Consider the following 19776-nt stretch of genomic DNA (forward strand, 5'->3'; position numbering starts at 1 on the left):
TAATATAATATAATATAATATAATATAATAAGGTAAATACTTTATTCCATGTTCACACACACAATGCTTGGCTCTAATAAACTATTTTTAAATATTGACAGCAGCAATAAGCATAGGCTTGATAAATGACACCAACACTAATCCCTTTGTGAAGAATTTGAACTGCTAGACTAGAATGACTTTGTATATCTGAAAGCATCGACAACACCAAAGAGACCTGGGAAATTCTGCCACTTCTGAACACACCTCATTTTGAAGGTGTGTTTCACTCCATGCTGAGACATAGCTATTATCTAGTGAGGGATTTCAAAGTTACTACCACCCTTAATACTCTAACAAGTGAATCACTACAAAGTTACTACCGCCCTTAATAACTAACAAGTGAATCGCTACAAAGTTGCTCATTCAGCTTCACTGCTCTCGGCTTCCTGTTCCTTTTGGAATCCCTCCTCCATACTTTCCACATCTGTGGCACCAGCTGCTTGTCTACCATGAGAGGGTGAAACAGCCTGCTTCAGGCCCATGCCTCATACCCTGTCTACTTGAGGAAAACATGAGCACATAGCTTTGGAACAAGACAAAACCCAAGACCCTGCCAGCATCGCTTCATCCTTCACATCATCCAAATCAGCCGGTTCAGTTAGATTCTCAAATTAACCACACGGAGAGTCTTTTAAATGCACGGGCACAATTTCGAGGATGTCCGTACCGATATGATTAGCTACTGTGATATTACAGATCTCACCTTGAATGTATGCTTTTCTTACACACCCAGTTACGCTTGCCGATGATCTTGGCACTTCCCAGCTGCCCTTCTAAGGTGTGGACTTTGTAAAATTAACTTAGAGGTGATGAAACAAGAGAAGGAAATGAGAGTGGAGTCGTGCCCGTTAGGGAAGTGAGAGAGCAGACACAAACTAAGCAGACCCTCAGCTCTTCGGGACACTTAAGCTCAACAGTGGGCAGTGATGTGTAAGCCGTGACAAAGATCCAGGGTTGGTTCCACGTCTTGGATGATAACGCCATCAAATGGTTTGCTGGAATTTCATAACTAATGGCAGGGCTCAAAAGTTCCCGGGTGACTCCTTCGCCCAGAGATTTACCAAAAGAGCTTCTGGGGCATAGGCTATAGCTATACAGAATCATAACAGAGTCGTGTGGGACAGAGAGAAAATTCAGGCAATCTCTGGAGGCATCAACATACAGGCTTCCTCTTTTTCTTTTATTTGTTAACTTTTTTTCATTTATTTTACATACTGACCACGGTTTCCCCTCCATCCTCTCCTCCCGTTCCCCTTCCCACCTCCTATCTACCCTCTCCCCATCCACTCCTCCTCCATCTCCATTCAGAAAGAAACAAGACTCCCTTGGGTTTAAGCAGGAGGACACGTCAAGTTGAGGCAGGACCGAGCTCCTCCCCTTATGGGGCGGGGCCAGGTAATCCAGCACGCACAGGTTACCAAAAGCCTGCTAAGTGCCAGAAACAGGTCCTGATCTCACCGCAAGGAACCTCACAAACAGACCAAGCCATACAACTGTCACACATGCAGAGGGCCTAGGTCGGTCCCACGCAGGCTCCCTAGCTATCGGTTCAGAGTCCATGAGCTCCCGCGAGATCGGGTCAGTCGTACAGACTTCCTCTTGTGCTCACACTGGCTCTCCCGCTAAGGAACCCAGATGGTACCTCGCTCCAAGCAGCAAAAATAGAGCACTAGAAACAGGGAGTCCATTAGCAACACAGTGCACACGATTTTCACCAGGGTTGGTCATGCAGGCATCCCCTGCCTAGCACATTCCAAAACTCTAGACCCCCGGGAGGAAAGCAGATGTGGAGTACAATCGCATCATTTGTATCTGCCGGTTACGGTTATGGAAGTGAGGCGCGCTCAGCGTCCGCGCTCAGCATTCAGCACAAGGCTCCTTAGCAGCATAGCGGATTGACAGCCGTGTTCCCAGCACAGAGCCACCGTCATGAGCCGGCATTTCCGAGCAGAGTGGTCCCTAGCCTGCTGTGTTAACCCTGCTCTGCATCAGGAGCAGACCAAAGACGAGACTACATTCGTGGCTGCGGAAACGATCTCAGTATACACAGTGTCCACGGCCAAGAAAGAGGTCCTCCAGCATCAGTATGGAATAAACCACATCATGAAACCAGATAAACCAGGATGCATTTTAATAAAATGCTCCCAAGAACAGGATAGCGGCTGTAAATAACAACACGAGAAAACACTCGCATTGACCAAGAGAAAAATCAAGAATATAATCTACTTGGTCGAGCAACAGCCTAATCACGGGAAAATGACATTTTTCTTGTCAAGTGTTGCTTTAAGCCTGTGTGTTTCCTTTGTTTGCCTTTCAAGCTCCTAACCTTGGCCCACTCCTTAAGAGAGCATTGAAAGGAGTTATCAGGGTCCAAAGGAGGCATGTTTAACCTCCCAGAGACCCTCGGGGCTTAAGCTGGCCTAGGAAAGACTAACGGAGGATGGGGAGACTGGGGAACTGTGGATGCCAGGTTTTAAGCCATTCCGCCCGTGTTCCCTCCGCTACTTATGGAACTCGGGATTCAGAGCAGTTTTGAAATGGAACCCTTATCTGGACTTGGGGACCTTGTCAAAGAAAGCTGATCCCCGGCAAGATAAGTATGGAGCAGAGCTCAGATGCTTAGGCTGATCTGTGACAGAGAGATAAACACAGATACAACTGAAAAGAAAAAAAAAATCAGCAAAAGCAATCTGTCAGATCATTGATTACCAAAATCGGTGTGACTCCAAGTGAGCTGAGGACGGGAATAAACACGCTGCCAATAAGCCAGCCGTAGGTAATTAATACGGCTGACCGCCAGGTGTCGCGGCAGCCAACTCGGAGGCAGAAACCGCAAGTGCCGCCGCACAGGTCTCGGCTCAGCACCAGCGGTGGAGCGGCTGCGGAGGGTGTTGGAAAATAAGGACTTTGAAGAGCGGCTTTTACAGTCAAGCCCTTGAAAGAGGAACTCGGGAGACAGGCACTTCAAGCGTAGCCCTCGGGATGAGAATTTGTTGATTATCAACTGAGCGGCAAGTGTGAGTGCTCCAGCCCCCGACGTGCCTCCCAGCCACTGGCGGGAATAAAGACGCTTCCTCCACCCCGCTGAGAGCGGAGAGGTGAGCTCCCCAGGCGTGTGCTCGCGGCACAGGTAGCTGCTGTTCAAACTAATCCTAAAGAGGTTAGGGCCAGGGGAAGTAGCATCCTGGCGGTAAAACTGCCCAGGAATAAATTATCCAAATTAGCTCCCTGCTTTGAAGTGCAGGTGTCCGTCATTAGCAGTCAAGGCCCGTGCGCAAAATGGACACATGCTTGATTGGCAAACTAAACCATCCAGCCAGAGTCCAGGTCCCTGTAAGTGTCCTTGGATTTACAAGAAGAAGGAGACGGAGAAGGAGAGGAGGAGGAAAAGGAGGAGGAGGAGGAGGAGGAGGAGGAGCAGGAAGGGAGGGAGGAAGGGAGGAAGGGAGAGAAGAGAGAGAGAGAGAGAATCCCAGACTTTCACACCCAAGTCCCTCGGGTCTATTTGCTGTTCCCAATGAAGCAAACACACTTCACAGAATTTGTGGCACTCTGTCGCGCTCGCTCTCCCAGAGAACAATGGGGCATCTCTTTAGCTCTTTATGTGGAGAAGTCTAACGTGCATCCAGATGCCAGTGGGGGACCCGGTGATCTGAGGAGGCCACGCAAGAAAGGATGAAGCATAGCTCTCCGCCATGAGCACCCAGCAGCCAGCAGCACAGATGTCCACGCAGAGGGAAAGACAGCCAAGTATCTGAATTACGCTCCTACCTACGCTTTCCAAGTGGACTGTGTCTCTGAAGGTTTTGACTCTATTACAGGCCTTTGGGAGATGAAATTGTGTCGTTTTATAGGTGAGATGAAACTGTTCTAAGGAAACGGTAGATGCCTCTTGGGTCAGTAGCTGCCCCTGGAGGAAAGAATGGACTAAATAATTGTGAAGTTAAAGTCTCCCTCTACACAATAATTATAATGTCCTAAGACAATCATATCAGAACACCCTGTGGGCAGAACCGGTCCTCCTTCGGCTGCTCCTCTGCTCATTCTTCTCCAGGACACGCACTGATGAATATCAAGAGCAAACCTTGGTATTCTCCTCAGTAATCATGAACAAACCTTCATATTCTTGTCGGTAATCATTTGCCCAGGGTTCATTTCACTCCCTAACCAAAGACAAGCTCCAGGAAATGCGTCTTTACCAAATACTGTAAATGGGACAGATCCTGGAACTGATGTCATTGATTGACCATTAATTAATCACTCCTCAACTAATTCAAGATTCACTGAGGACCTACTATGTGCACAGCACTGAAGGTGATACTCGGGACTTCCCTCAGGGAGCTGACAGTCAAGCCATGAGGACCACAAGTAAGGGCGGTTTCTAACAGTGTGACCACTGAAGAAGAGGCCCTCAAGAATCTGCTGTCAAGAAAAAAATTAGAGTAGGCTCATTAATTATTCATAGAATTTAATAAGCACTTCTAGAGCATTAGCAATTCTCCAAGAGTACTTGGCCTCTTTGGTCTGTTAAGCGTTTCCTTTGTAACGGTCCTGCTAATAACTTGTACTTTCTCTGAAGGAAGGCCTTGCTGAGTCTGGGTGAGCCTCCTCCAAAACCTGATCTGAATTCCGGATTTCAGACTAGCAAGCCAGAGTAGCTCTGACACATTTACTATTCATGGCTGTGTGGCTGTCAGCCCGGTCAGGAGCCCACAGAACTGTCACCAAGTGCTGAGGTCACCAAGTGCTAAGGCTCAACTTGCTTGTCTGCCCCTGATGAAAGGCAAAAGGGGAGATGCTGCCGCTTTCCCTCCCAACCCAAGACGATGCTCCCAGGAGCCAGGAGTGGCTCCATTGCCCTGGCAATATTTGTCTGCCTTTTCGATAGGGCAAAGGGTGGTTTGCCTCAGTAATAAATTCTGAAATCTAATCTCATCTTCTGGCATCCACGGCTGAGCGCATCTATCATGTCCACGGGCACCTCCACAGATCACTCAGGAACACCTGTGCTGAGTACAGGACATGATGAAGCACCTGAGGGCCACCACGCTGCACCTTGAGGTGACCCTGGTATATACTGACACTGACACATGCCAACACCACCGCAAATCCCCACCTGTTAGACTCCATACACTGCAAACAACAACAAACAAACAAGCAAAGGTCCATCCTCCCTTAAGCCAGACCCAAATCCATCCGTTTTGAAAGGTCAGTGAGCCAATGAGGTATCTTTCTCAAGCCGCATGGAGAAGAATCCCCTCCGGTGCCTAAGTAAAGCTAAAAATTCCTCCTGTCCAGCATCCAGCCCATTACACAAAGCTGAGCCTGACCGCAGAAGTCCAAGAGCAAAGACAACTAAGTCAGGGGAAACACTCCTAGATACTGGGAGAAGCAGCTGGACCTCAGGGAAGTCCCCAGATCTAGACAGTGTTTCCTACATGGAAGGGAAATTGGAGGTAGGAAGATGGAGGTCTAGGAAACTCAATGCTTGTTGATAAGAGGGAAAGATAGCAAGAGTAATCGTGGGCCTGGTGGTACTGGCCTGTAATCCTATAATCCTAGCTACTCTGGAGGCTGAGACAACAGAATCACAAGTTCAAGGCCCAGTAGGCTCTCAAGCAAGCACAAGGCCAGCGTGAGAGATTCGGGGAGACCCTGTCTCAGTATGAAAAGTGGGGAGAAACGTCTAAGGTTGTGGTTGTAGTGCTGTAGAACGGCACCTGCATGGTATGTGTGAGGTCTTGGGTTCACCCCCCCCGCATCATGCACACACACACGCACACACACATACACACACGCACACACGTGCATGCGCATGCGCGCGCGCGCACACACACACACACACACACACTGGCTCGGCCTTGAAATCCACAGTGCCTCTTCTCTCCCTTCCATGCCTCATAAACCCTCTGGAGATTCTGAAGGAGTCCATTGGCTCTGATTTGTTTCAGTATTTATTACCTCTGTGTACGCGTACATGTTTGTGTGTCTCAATGCAAGCGTAGAGGTTGGCAGACAACTTGTGGCTGTGGGGATAGGGCTCGGCTTACCAGGCTTGGCAAAAAGTCCCTCTACCCAGGGAGCAATTTTACAAGCCCACACACTGTATTGTTAAGTGTGTCCCAGCATATAAGAGGTCTTCGCGTCCTGGAGATTGCTGGGTGTCTGTTTTCCAGCTCCACTGTGAAGGAGGAGCCTGCAGACATCACACTCTGTTCCATCGAGGCCCCTCCCCATTCTTAGATCTGGTGTGGAAACAGACGTGCAAAGGGACTCTCTGTGTTTTCTGTCTCCTGCCTTCTCGTCAGTCTGAGCATGGTCTCCACTCTGCTCGTGAACTCTGGCATAGTGGCTGGGTAGCCTGGCAGTTGAGTTCAAATGAGTTGCCAGCCCCTGAGCTCCACAGGGCAAGAAGTTGGATCCACATGCCAAAGCTCTTTTGATTGCTCTCTGGTTTTCCATGGTCCAGAAATACCGGAGATGTTGAGATACCGGAGAAAGGGTTTTGCTCTTTATAGAGGATCTGCCAACAAAGCGCTGCTTTCCTGTGCTCAAAGCGAAGTCGGTGCCCATGACACCTTCATGGTAGGTCTAGCAGCTGCACAGCCAGCAACCCAGCATCTCCGCAGCGCTTCAAAGGCATGCGTACTAGCTTCCCCACGCCAGAGACCTGCCAGAGGCCACTCTTAAACCAGAAGACTGTGAGTCCCAGCCCGTGTGTGTGTGTGTGTGTGTGTGTGTGTGTGTTAAACACACATGGGTGTGAGAGAGCTAAGCACGTGTGTGTGTGTGTGTGTGTACACGTGTGCAGAAAAGAACATCCAGCATCCTGATCCACCTCTCTTTTGAGACAGGTTTCTCCTCTACTTCACTCCAGGCTGGCTGCCAGCAAGCCCCGAAAATCCTCCTGCCTCTGCCCCACACAGTGCTGGGGTTGCAGGTGCCACAGAGCCACACCCAGTTTTCTGCCTGGTCCAAGCTCAGGTCTCCAAGCCTGCGAAGCGAATGCTGTTACCGCTGGCATCCCTCTCCAGCCCCTAGACTCAATCTTGTGATGTTTTTGTTCTTGATTCAGGGTCTCATTTGTCCCAGACTGCCCTTAACTCACCCACTACATGAGGAGGTGAGGAGGTGAGGGGGACCTTGAACTTCTAATCTTTCTGCCTTCGCCTCCCAAAGGCGGAGTTTTCAAGTGTGTACCACCACACCCTTCTTTTGTAGTTTTGGGGGTCAACCCCACTTTACGGATGCTAGATAACTCCACCAGCTGAGCTGCCCCCCTGACCTTAAATTATGTTTCAGGTTCATTTAAGCACACAGACAGTTTAAAAGGAAGGTACACATACTTCCCACATATGTCCCGACCCCGCCCAGGCATCCGCCCCCCCCCCCATCAACATGGCCTGTCACAGTGGCTCTTTTGCAAGCTCTGAACCTACACACCACCCCCCAAAGCTCACTGTTGGCTTTAGAGTTCACCCTGAGTGCTGTGATTTCTCAGCGATGGAACAGATGCATGATGGTATCTGGCCCCCACCGCAGCATCCACGCCCCTCTTCTGACCCCCGGGATCGACCTCTCTGGGCACTGCCTTCTCATGGTCACCAAGGGCTAGGTTTTTGTTAGCCACACCCTCTGCCTTCACCCTTGCTCCAGTGTCTTGTCCTGATAAAAACTTCCTAATGTTTCTTTTGAACTGAACTCCTTCAGCGGGGATCAAAGATAAAAATCACATAAGGCCTTACTCTGGGCTTAAATCACACGGTCTAACTGTAAGAAAATTTCTAAACTCTGAGAGTCACGTATTTTTCAATGTGCCTCTTAGACTCAAAGAAATCAACAGGACAAACACACAGTCTCAACACCGGACCACAGCTTGTAACTGTTTCATGGTGCAGGCCTTGCTTAGCTGCTTTCATGTTTCTAGAAAACTCCCCAGCCTTTCGGCGGAGGGGGCACACCCTGTCACTCATGGTGACACTGGGCTCATCAGGGCGGTAGGTTTTAGAGCTGGGCACACCCCATTCTGAGCACGCGGTAAGATTCCTAGCCCAGCGCGTGCAGCTCTGCTCGGCTCTCACTGGGTTTCCTCCCGCCCCCGCCCCTTCACAGTGGTTTCCACGCATGCGTGGACCTTTTGTCTCACCGTCCGGGCCTGCAGTTTTCTAGTCTCCACATAGGTCTGCAAGCCGAGTAAACGCCGCGTTTGAAACCCGGGGAGAACCTTCTCTCTGTGTGTGACACTGAAGCAGCTTGATGGTTTCCACACGAAATTGCTCGTTTCTTGGCAGGCCTAAATGGTAAACTCAATCAGTAAATCCTGAAATTTAATTTCCGCTGCGGCGTTCATCGTCGAGCTCTGACTTCCTGACCACAGGGAGAGTCTTCTCTGCACGGGACCCCTGTGTTAAGGAAGTCTCCTGCTGCGCTCTCTCTTCTTCCCTGAGCACAACACGCTTGACAAAACACCCGCATCACACCACCTAAGACCTCTGTGGGATCCTGCTTCCTTCTGTGCAGACAAGCTGGATCCCGTGTCCGGAGCAAGCCGAGCGTGAGCAGGGGATGTTGTCAGTGCACTCTGGCAAAGAGGAGAAGAACGGGTCTGCGTTCCGTGATTAACCCACAGTGAGCCCGTAGCCATCTCTCACACCGTCTCAGCACAGACACAGCAGCAGGCAGGGCAGGGCCTCCCCTGGCCACTTGTACCTTGGGGATTATTGACCTGAAGATTACAGAACTTTCAGTGCCCGTGATTGTGTAGGTAGAGAACTGCAGCCCCTCGCCTGTAGGTGGGCGTAGACCAAGGCTGAAGGTTGAGTCTACTGATCCTCAAGACTGACTGGCAGCAGCCGTAGTGGGTGGGCAGCAGGCGGAATGGGCAAGGCTGGGGAAAAAGGCCATAGCGGGCAGGCAGCGGGCAGAAAACGGGCAAGGCCGGGAAGTAGCCATAGCGGGCCGGCAGGCAGGCGGACAGCCGGGTGGAATGGGCAAAGTGCTGCTGCGTTTTTGGTTTTTTGGGTTTTTTCCTGCTTTACTTTTTTTTTTTTTATATCCAGCAAGTCAACTTGTGATCTCTGAATATTCCTAGGCAGAATGTTATAGGCGAGAACTACGCGAATTTATGAGAACACCAGAGAAAATAAAAATGTGAACACGAAGACTCCATGTCTGTAGCTTCGAATTTCTTAAAGTTTAGAAACTGTGACCATGACTGATTCTCAAATGACAGCTTCTATCACTAAGACATCCGTGATTATGAGAAAAAAAAAATTCTAAGATTTCTGGCATTGCCAGTTCAAATCTTTATTCATATCTGTGCCTCCCTAAAAGCACCTCAGGATGCTCTCAATATTTTGATTTAAAAAAAAAAAAAGTCTACTTTTGAAATATACATATGGCTCAGTTTTTCACTAATTTCACTTGCTGCATGCCTGATAGGATTAGCTGTACCTAAAGTTTTTATTCTTGCTGCCTAGATAATTTTTATTCAGCTGTTCTAAACATACTAAGCAATCTTGACTCTAACAGTAATGTCTTTGTCACTGGTCTGTTAATTCTAATGATTGGTCCCAGGCTGTTCCTCCCCTTCCTTTAGGAATGGTACCTTCCAGCCTCTCCATGTGCATGAAAAGTGACAAGCATGGGTCCCCATATTTCTACTTATTGGGCCACCCTAAAGACACGGTTTGTAAAATCTGCATGACTATTATCTTTTTCTAATGATCCTTGGTTTGCATATGTTGTTTTTTTTTTAACTGATGTATAATGCATTCTTCCCTAGTAGCCTGTCTAATCGCTGCTAGAACTCTGGAGGGCATTTGTAATTGAGACCTTGGAAATAACAAGGCTACAGTTCAAGGGTTCACGAGACTCTAAGATGCATTACATTCTAGGGGGCCCAGTCTAGCGTGCCCCTCATAGGAAGAAATGCATGCAGGAGCACCCAAAGAGTCTGTGCTAGCTGATTTCTGCCTCCTGGTTATCTATTTCGCTCTTCTTAAGCCACATGCAAATTAATCCTAATTCTGTATTAGACAGAAAGAGCCACTGTTACCCTCTGGCCCTAAGGACTCCACCTGGAGTCATAGGTATCCCCAAGCCTGCTTTGTGGCAGTTAGGACTATCCAGATCTTCTTCTGATCTTCCTTTCTTCCTACTCTGTGATGTGCCGTGTTTAATGGGAAACACTTGTCTTAAAACACCTCCTTGTGGTTATTTATGAGACAGTCGTGAGATCGCATTCAGACAGCACTCCAGTTTCTAAATGAATATCCTCAGGGCTACCATTTGGGGAACGCTCTTAGGGACAGAAAAAGTGTGCTCCACAGAAATAAGGGAGATGTCGGTGGCAGCCTCGTAACGGTGGGCCAGGCAATAAATCCTTGCCTAGACCCGTCCATGTTCCCCTTGGCAAGTCCTACAGGGCTGAGACTGCCACCTCACGCTAACTGGACTGGGACTTTAAAGCGTCGGTATGCTTGCTCTGCACTGCTGGCCGTAGAAGTATGACCCACGCGGGACCATGTCTCAGCCATGGTTTGCCTCGGCCCCGTTCACACTGCTGCAGGCCCGGCTAAGCATCTCACCAGCACATTCTTTGAAGCTGGTCCTCTATTTTTTTTCTGAAACAGAATTCCCAGTTCTTAACGATCTGATTGTCATCCAGGAATGACTCAGACTTAACACGGAAGATGAGGATAGTCACTGATTATGCAATTGACCTACTAGTGATTTGTACGGATAGAACTAGCTCTACACACACGTGCCCTGCCACGGGTCATTCCTTGGAGATGTCTGCCAGGAAGAAAAGTTTTCAATGTATCATCACGTCTGTGAAGTGTCTGTCTTGCCTGAATCACTTATTCACCGGGGGGGGGGGGAAATCAAAGGCAGGGCATAAAGCAGGGAAATGCAATGTGATAGGACCATGTAGCTATCATGGGGACACCTAACCCAGTGACGGAGGCTGAGTCTCTGTTGGGACAAAAGAAAGCCATCCTTCCACGTGAGCTACTCAGTATAACCCACGGAAATGAGGGACCTAGAAAGGAGGAGGGTTGGGGCCACAGAGAGGCTGAATGTTTGCCATGGGTTCAAGGCCCGACTGGGGAGCGGGAGCTCTCTGTGGTCTCAGTTTGTATCCACAGCTCTGTGAAGTACCTCCTACGTCCCAGGCATCACACTCGTGGCTAGGGATGTGGAGATAACCAAGGGAATGTGCGGTCCCAACGTGGTAGGGGAGAGCAAGGGAAGATGGGGACTAAGGCAAACATATTCTCAGCAGAGGATGATGGGAAATCCAAGTGGGTAGGGTAGAAGAGTTCCAGGGCATTCTTCCTGGGGTGGGACATCTTACTTGGGCCTTTAGCAATAAGCGCAGTTCCGCCTGAGTGGAAAAGATGTCAGACAGTATGAAGGGGATAAGAAAGAGCTAATACAAAGTCAGGAAAATGTGTTCATAGGGCCTCATGGGCTAAATGGCAAAGCAGGTTGGAGACAGTGAAGGATTGGTTCTAATTAAAAGGCCTTCCAGGGCTGGGCAGTGGCGCTGATAGAAGTGTGTGCCCACTCTGAACAAGGCCATGGTTCAATTACCAATTCAAAAAGAAACGTGTATACAAAGGATTCAAAGCTTATCTGGAAAGACAAAGGTAGCTAGGCACTATTTAAGGTGGATTTTATATAGGAAATGGAAGCAGCTAAAATGTTACAGCAACAGCCGCGGCAGAGGCAAAGGTTAGGGGAGGTCCTGACGTGGGGATCTAGCGGTATGGGAGCTGCATGCTGAGACTGGAGTTGGTAGACGCCTTGATAGTTCACTGAGGCAAACGGTAAAAACAGATGAGCTACAGACATGAGGGAGAGGGTCAGAGGGCAGCTGACTGGTCTGTCTGGGACTCGTGTTTCGGGTGTCTGATAAACACTTACAGGAGGCAGTCCAGAAACAAGGTGCCGAGTCCAGCCCTCGGGGAGTAAGACCTGGAAATAGGGAGTTCTGGGAAGAAAAGAGAGGCCCAGGAATGCCCCCCCCCCAGAGACAGCGTCATGGACGTAGGGTCTACATGGCGTAGCAATGGCAGGAAGTCGGTAATGATTGGAGGAAGGGGGTGGCGTTGAGCAGGGCCAGTTCGGCCCACAAGGCAGTGCGCACATTGCACAGATAAGTAGTTAAAGCAAGGTTTATTTCCAAGCCGGTCAAGAGTGGAGGAAGGCAGCCAAATCTCATCTGTGCTTCCCCAAGATAGGGTTTGGGGTCATTTATAGGATAAGTAAGAAAGGTGATCAGAGGCGACATGGTCTATACATGTATGATTCATCTTCATGACTCTTCGTGTGATACACATCTGCAGAATGACGGCAATAGCGTGGTCTAAGAATCTTCAAACTTGTAATGCCAAGTGGTCACCTCACACTAGACCGCAGTGAGGAGTTGGTGGATTTCACCAAACTGGCCTCAAATGCTGAAAACTAACATAGCTGATCGTTATTATGAAAGTCCAAGCAGACCTTTAGCCCCAGCTATGAAGGCTAAGGTAGGATAATCACAAGTTCAAGGCTTGCCTGGGCTATTATATACAGAGTGAGTTCAAGTCCAGCCTAGGAAGCATAGGGAGAGCCTATCTCAAAAAGTAAAAGGGCTGAGGGTGTAGCTTAGTGGTAAAGCCCATGCCTAGTATTTGTGAGGCTCTGTGATGGGAAAAAAGGCTAGTGAGGACTCAGTTGTGTGAGCTCCAGAATGTGAAGGAATCTTTAAAGTCACATAAGGGCAGCAGCTAAGGCAGTGAAGGGGTCGGTGTCCTTCCCCCTTGCTTCCGGCAGTCTAAGAGACAGGAGAGTGATATTGAAGTCAGGGCAAGGCAGGGTTCTTAGGGGCTGCTGAGAGAATTGCCTACAAGATTCTAGATGAAAATCCAGTCGTTCTCAGAGTACAGAGAACAAGAGACTAAGGAGTAACTGCCACATGGGACATCAACATCACAGCCGCCCCAATGCAGGGACCATCACAGAACAGGGAGCAGGGACTTGTGAGCACCCCGCCCCCCGCCTGAGGAGCTATGGACAGCTGATGGCTTCTGGGGAGTAGGGGGCAGTTTTCTTTAAAGTTGTGACTCCTGCTGGGTTGGTCACACTGCAATAGATTCTCCTGCACCTATGCAGACAGCACAAATCAGACTTGATGGGCTATTAAATGTGTAAAAGGGGAGAGGAGATGAGCTGGAGGTATAGGCATGAGGGCAGACACGGGAGTAGCTAAGGGGCAGCACTGGGGGGAATATGATCAAACTACACTGAACTAATTAAAAATAAAAAAGGAAATTTAAGTAGAACTCTCTACTGAAGAAATGTTACTATTAAATTTGTGTCCTTAAAAACACGGCAGTGTTGCTGGGCAGTGGTGGCGCACGCCTTTAATCCTGGCACTGGGGAAGCAGAGGCAGGCAGATTTTTGTGAGTTCAAGGCCAGCCTGGTCTACAGAGCAAGCTACAATACAGCCAGGGCCACACAGAGAAACCCTGTCTCAAACAACCAAAAAACAAACAAACAAACAAGCAGCATTACAATGAGGGTAATAAATTGAATTTTTTTTTGGGGGGGGGGCGTTTTGAGGCAGGGTTTCTCTATGTAACTATGTAGCTCTAGTTAGTCCTGGAACTCACTCTGTAGACCAGGCTGGCCTCAAACTCACAGAGATCCACCTGCCTCTGCCTCCCTAGTGCTGGGATTATAGGTGTGTACCACCATTGCCCAGCTGTTCCATCACGACATAGGCTGGACAGAGGACTAGAGAATGTGGATTGGGCCGATTCAGGCATTAGAATCCCACATTTCTGCCTGGGCTTGGTGAGAGCCAAGCACATAACTCAAAATAATTGTGTCACTGTGACGCCTGGCCCCGCACTCACTCCATGAACCTCACCAAAGGCCATCTCTACATCCTGAGCCAGTGGGGAGCCTGTTGGTATGACTCGCACCTTTAGTAACCGGGCTTTTGCCGTTCTAGTCATGAGAAGAAGGTCCTGCTTTTCTGCCTTGTTTGTCAGAGTGCAGAGGTGAGGGAAACATCTCATTTCTCATAAAGAAATGCTATCTTCGAGGAATACATAGGAAGAACACGGAATGACACCCCACTGAAACTGCACAGTGCATCACTTCTCTGCTCGGTGCTCGGAAAAGGAGTGAACGCTCTATAGCCTCTCTCTCCTGATGGTAAACTATTTCAAAATACAAATTCCAGCCAAACAGTTTAAGAGTGAGAGAGTTGCCTCGAAGACCACCGAGCTTGCCATGGTAACTGATTCCGATCTTCAGCCCCTGGGCCTCTCTGTTAACATTACAGGTCTGTGGAGGAGAACCTCTGACTGCTCCTGCAGGCTCTCCAGCTGCCTTCGCATTTTTAACACATGCGCGCGCGCGCGCGCGCGCGCGCGCGCACACACACACACACGCACACATGCACGCACAATCCTCTTCTGTGGACTGTGCAAGTGACTGTACCACTGGCTTTCACACCAAAACCCTATCACGAGACTTCCTAGTGCCTACTGGATAGTTGGTTGTGTTCAAAATTGTCTGTGCGACCTTGCCTCCTAAATACCGTATTGGAACCATCTGTTGCTTGTGGGAGCCTGGGCAGCACTGGTCCTCCCCGTTGCCCGTTCGTCTTTCTTGGCTTTCCTGCTCAGATGTGTATGAGCCAAGACTTGAGCACCGCTTGCCCCCCCACCCCGTATCATCCACCCTGTCTTCCATTCCAGCTGCCATTCTGCCTTAGCGCAGGCCCACTCTCTGAGATCCAATAGATGTCCATCTCTTTTACTCTTGAAGTCCGTCTGTCTTCCTGATCATTGTGGCCACAGTAAAAATCCTAAAAGGCTGTTGGCTAGGAAGCCTTTTACTTCACACACACACACGCACACGGACACACACACACACACACGCACATGGACACAGACACACACACACGCGCGCGCGCTCGCACACGGACACACACACACACGGACACACACAGGCACACGGACACACACACACACGGACACACGCACATGGACACACACACGCACATGGACACGGACACACACACGCGCGCGCGCACACGGACACACACACACGCACACGGATACACACACACTTGTGCGCGCTCACACGGACACACACACACACACACACCCCTTCAGTTTTGTCCTCCCCTAACCTGGCCTCATTCTCTTCAGCCTTACTGTCTCTCTTCCTCTGCAATCCCCTATGACAAACCTGTGTCTCAGCTGTGCAGAAGACCTTAGTGTCCTCCATCTCCCAGCCCATGGTTAGAATATGCTGACCTCTCAGCTCTGAAAACCCTTTCCATAAAGGTTTTCCTCTTCCTTCCCAAGTCAAGACCCAAGCTGAAGGCTGCCCGTCCGTGAATCGTTTCTCCAAGTCTACCAAGGAGAAGCGATCAGTGTCGGAAGCTCCATTTAGCCTCTGCCCGCCTAGCTCTCCCTGTTCCTCCCCATGATCATAGCCCTTGCAGTTTAGGGGGATCAGATCTCTTGAGGACAAGGGCGTTGCATGGTTGTCGTTGCTTGTAGCCTAGGTTCTTAGTGCAGAACTCTGAAGGCTGAGAATAACTATAAAGAGAGGACGAGAAACACTTACTGGAACAGGACAATACAAATGAGAAGCAGGGGTGTTTGAGACTAGAGAGGAAACAATGGGCGGAATAGCGGGGCGGGGTTCCTCAGAACACAGTCCTGAGCTGCCTCCAGAAACCATCGGTTCTGGAATGCGCGCACAGGAGGGCCCAGAAATCTACAGCCCGAGCCAACAAAGAATGCTGCACGGGGAGAGGGTGGAGCTAAGGAGTGGGTGCCAAGACCACAGCATCCTTCAGAAAGCTCAGGGAGCTGGGAGGAATCGGGAGGCTGGCAAAGGGCAACCGCTGGAAACCTGGAGCATCATATCGATACGGCCAAGGAAGAGATTTGGGGGCGGTGGCAAATGTTTGGGGAACCTTTAATACTCGACGCCCTTTACTCTCCCTTGGGAGACTTTATACTGAAGCGTAGCCGTGGAGGCTCATGCCCGGGCCATTTAAGCCAGGATTGGTGGGAGAAAGTCACACACAGAGGATGAGTTCATTGTCTCGGGGTCTGTTGTGATCACAGGCTATGAAAACAGAAAGTGTGTACTGAAAATGAGGTCATGGCTGTGTCTATGGACCATAGCTAACCACGTGGCTAGTCTTTCAGACTAATTTGTAAAAGGAATTGGGAAAATCTTGGAGAATTAGGCTCCAAAGGCCTCAACTCTGTAAGCGGAGCTAACTGTGTGATTCTGGTAAGGGCCCAGAAGACAAAGACTGCTGGGGGAGGGGGGGGAGGGGGGGAACGTGGACGATGAGGCTCAGATGTATGCGTGAGGATTCAGATGGAAATAGAAACCTCCTCAGGATTGCCACTAGAAGCCACCAGTTTGCATTCGAGGAACATCAAGGCCTATGCCATGTTGGTGCCAATATGGGCTGGAACTTTAGTCTGTGGCACCGGGGTACAGGGTCCAAGGCTGATGCAACCCTGGGATGCATAGGTCTCGAGCTACGAGGACATGGTCAGTGGTGGGAGATGGGTGGTGCCCCAGCAGTACCCTGGGCCTGGACATAACGCAAGCCTCTGCCTGATGCTGGGCCTGCGCTAGGTGCTCTCTCCGTCTGTGAATTCAGCACTGCTCGGGGCCTCATTCACTTCCTTGCCTTGCTCCCTAGAGAGAAGTGTCTTTGTGGCAAAGCCATCAACTCCTCCCTAACCTGTGCTATTGACCCAGTCCATGGCGGGGAGTTTCACCACGGTTGGCCTGGTAGTGGGTTTGAAGTGCAAGGCCTGAACTTAGTCCTCTTTCCCTGTCCAGAGTAAGAGGTTCTCTCAATCTCTCTCTCCCTCCCTCCCTTTCTCCCCTCCTCTGTGTGTTTGTGTGTGTGTGTGTGTGTGTGTGTGTGTGTGTGTGTGTGTGCGCGCGCGCCACATGCATGTACTGCTGAAGTTACAGGGACATCAGATGACATAGTCCGACATAGTCAGACTCTTCCTCCCTGGCTCATTCAGTGTGTCTTTTGGTTCTGTTACTCTAGAAACAGGTACAGTGGCCTCTCACCTGACCTTAGCTCTTGGAGTAGTTTGGTGGTTAGGTCACTGTTCTGGTTGGCATTTCTGTGGAGAGATAGCTACAGACAGCCTAACCGCAGACAAAATACCCTGCCTCCTGGGCCGGTTTGAAACATTGTCTCCTGTTGAAGTGAACACAGTATCTTCAAAAACAATGGCCTGGGGTTCTTTGTCATTTACTATAAAAACTCACCTGAGAAGAAAAAGCCAATAGAAGGAACCCTTCATGCCTGCCTTCCTTTTCAAACTGTTTCCTCTTTTCTTTCACATAAAATGCTGGAGGGGAGAAACGATGTTCCAGTATATCCAAAGTCCCAAGGCAACTCAGTGTTCTAAACAGAGATGGCCTTGATTGAGCTTTGGTTGTTAAGTAGCACAAACAGTAAAAACCCAGAGACAGACATTGGGGTTCAAGCTGAAGATCAGGAAATCAAAGCAGCCAACCACTAGAGAGACCTTTTACCTCTATCAAATCTTCAGACCAAAGGACAAGATCCTGTCTCCAGGAATCCTCAGACCCCACACTCCCCTGAGTTCCTGTCTCTTCCCCTTTATATTCCTCTCTCTGCCCAGCCACATCGCTCCTGTCTCCACCTCCCCAGTGCTGGGATTAAAGGTGTGTGAGCCCAAATTCTGGGATTACCTTTGTGTGAGTTCTGTTTCTCTCTTAGACAGATTCAATTTTGTGTAGCCCACGGTGACCTTGAACTCACGGTATATGCCACCACTCCCTAGCCTGTATGGTTGACTAGTGTGGCTGCTTTGCCCTCTGATCTCCAGGCAAACTTTAGTTATTAAAACACACATAATATATCACTACAACAAGGTAGCATATAATTCTTAAAGCCACTATAAGTTCATATGCCATGGAAATAACATGATAGATTAAAATTGGAATCAGCAAAAGATTAAAAACGAAATCATCACAGGATCTAACAATTACACTTGTGGGGTTTATCAGAAAGACTTCAGCTGGTCCGTGGTGGAGCACGCCTTTAATCCCAGCACTCGGGAGGCAGAGGCAGGCGGATCAGGCGGATCTCTGTGGGTTTGAGACCAGCCTAGTCTACAGAGCTAGTTCCAGGACAGGCTAGGGCTATTCCACAGAGAAACCCTGTCTTAAAAAAATCAAAAAGAAAAAAAGAAAAGCCCTTAAATAATGATTAAAAAAATAATTGCACACCCATGCTTGTGGCCATACTTTCCAGAACAGCCAAGATACTGAAGCACCCTACATGTCCACATTCAGAGAATGCATTAAGAAAATGGGCACTTTGTGCCCCAGAATTCCTTCAGCCTTGCTGTGGTTTTGTCTTAGTTAGGGTTTCTACTGCTGTGAAGGCAACTCTTCTAAAGAAACACTTAATTGGGGTGGCTGGCTTACAGTTTCAGAGGTTTTGTCTATTGTCGTCATGGCAGCATGCTGGCAGACATGGTGATGTCATCACTGAGAGACAACAGGAAGTCACCTGTCTATCACACTGAGGGAAGCTTGAGCAGAGAGACCTCAATGCCCACCCCCACAGTGGCTTCATCCAACAAGGCCACACCTCCTCATAGTGCCACTCCCTTTGGGGGCCATTTTCTTTCAAATGCCACAGGTTTGGATGTGAAATATCCCCCCACATGGGTTCCTATGTTTGCCCACTTGGTCCCCAGCCGATGGTGCTGCAGAACCCATAGGAAGCAGGGCCTTGCCGGAAGAAGTAAGTCACTGGGGGTGGGCCTTACAGGCTGATAGGCCAGTCCACTTCCTGTTTGTCCTCTGTTTCTGGGAGCAGTTGTCAAGCTCTACCTCCTGCCTTCCCCACTGAGAACTCTAAGCCAGAGCAAAACTTTTCTCCCCTAACTGCTTCTTGTCACAGTTACAAGAGAAACTGGTCCACTCTAGGAGGAAGTCACGGCAAATCACGGCAACACAGTTGATGCTAACTCTTGTTAAAGGAAATGAGCTGTGTGCAAAAAGATGAATCTCCATAGCTTCGCTTACATCTGAAGTATCCAAACTCAGAGAAGATGCCTCATGGTTGTGAGGATGGGGCCAAGCAGGGGCGGGGGGTGGGGAGGTAGATTAGTTTCAATTTTGCAAGAGAACCAGGAATCTGGTGCATTTAACCTGAATGCCTGTAATGCTGACAGTGGGTTAGATGAAAACCTGTGTGAATTGTTACCACAATATTTTACAAATAAATGCATGGGACACTAATGAGAACAAGTACTTCTGAGCCTTTAGCAGAGGTGAGCCCAGGGAGTCCATCAGCTGTGCTGGTACCAGGCAGCCCTGAGGCCTTCTTCATATGAGAGGCAATGAGGTTCTCAAAGGAGCCATCAGTAGGAGCCATTAGAGATGGCGGCTTCACTTCCCACTTGGTTAGCAGTCTGTTTTGCTTCTACTGCTGTTTTGGTTCTTGCCTTTGACTTTGACCGAGTTTGGAATGAGGACTCCATGGGCCAGTAAGTGTGGAAGCGCCTGGCTGAACCTGCTAGGTTCCGGTGCCTTGCTTATCTCTCGGCTCCATCTGATCAGCCTGCTCTCACGAGAGAGAGAGAGAGAGAGAGAGAGAGAGAGAGAGAGAGAGAGAGAGAGAGAGA

At 49.3% G+C, this 19776-nt stretch overlaps 1 protein-coding gene across 4 annotated transcripts in view; it reads left to right on the top strand.

Annotated features, from left to right (window-relative positions):
* Magi2 (membrane associated guanylate kinase, WW and PDZ domain containing 2) overlaps positions 1–19776 on the top strand; it is a 1267351-nt gene that overhangs the window by 1217186 nt on the left and 30389 nt on the right. For 3 of the 4 annotated variants that reach the window (XM_026784667.1, XM_026784669.1, XM_026784670.1), the window contains one exon: positions 9641–9729. In XM_026784667.1, coding sequence (XP_026640468.1) covers positions 9641–9729 — 89 coding nt within the window. Of the gene's footprint in view, positions 1–9618; positions 9730–19776 lie in introns of all 4 variants that reach the window. The other variant, XM_026784668.1, reaches the window with a different exon arrangement.

This window comes from Microtus ochrogaster, chromosome 26 (genome assembly GCF_000317375.1).
Source record: "Microtus ochrogaster isolate Prairie Vole_2 chromosome 26, MicOch1.0, whole genome shotgun sequence".
Lineage (NCBI taxonomy): Eukaryota > Metazoa > Chordata > Mammalia > Rodentia > Cricetidae > Microtus > Microtus ochrogaster.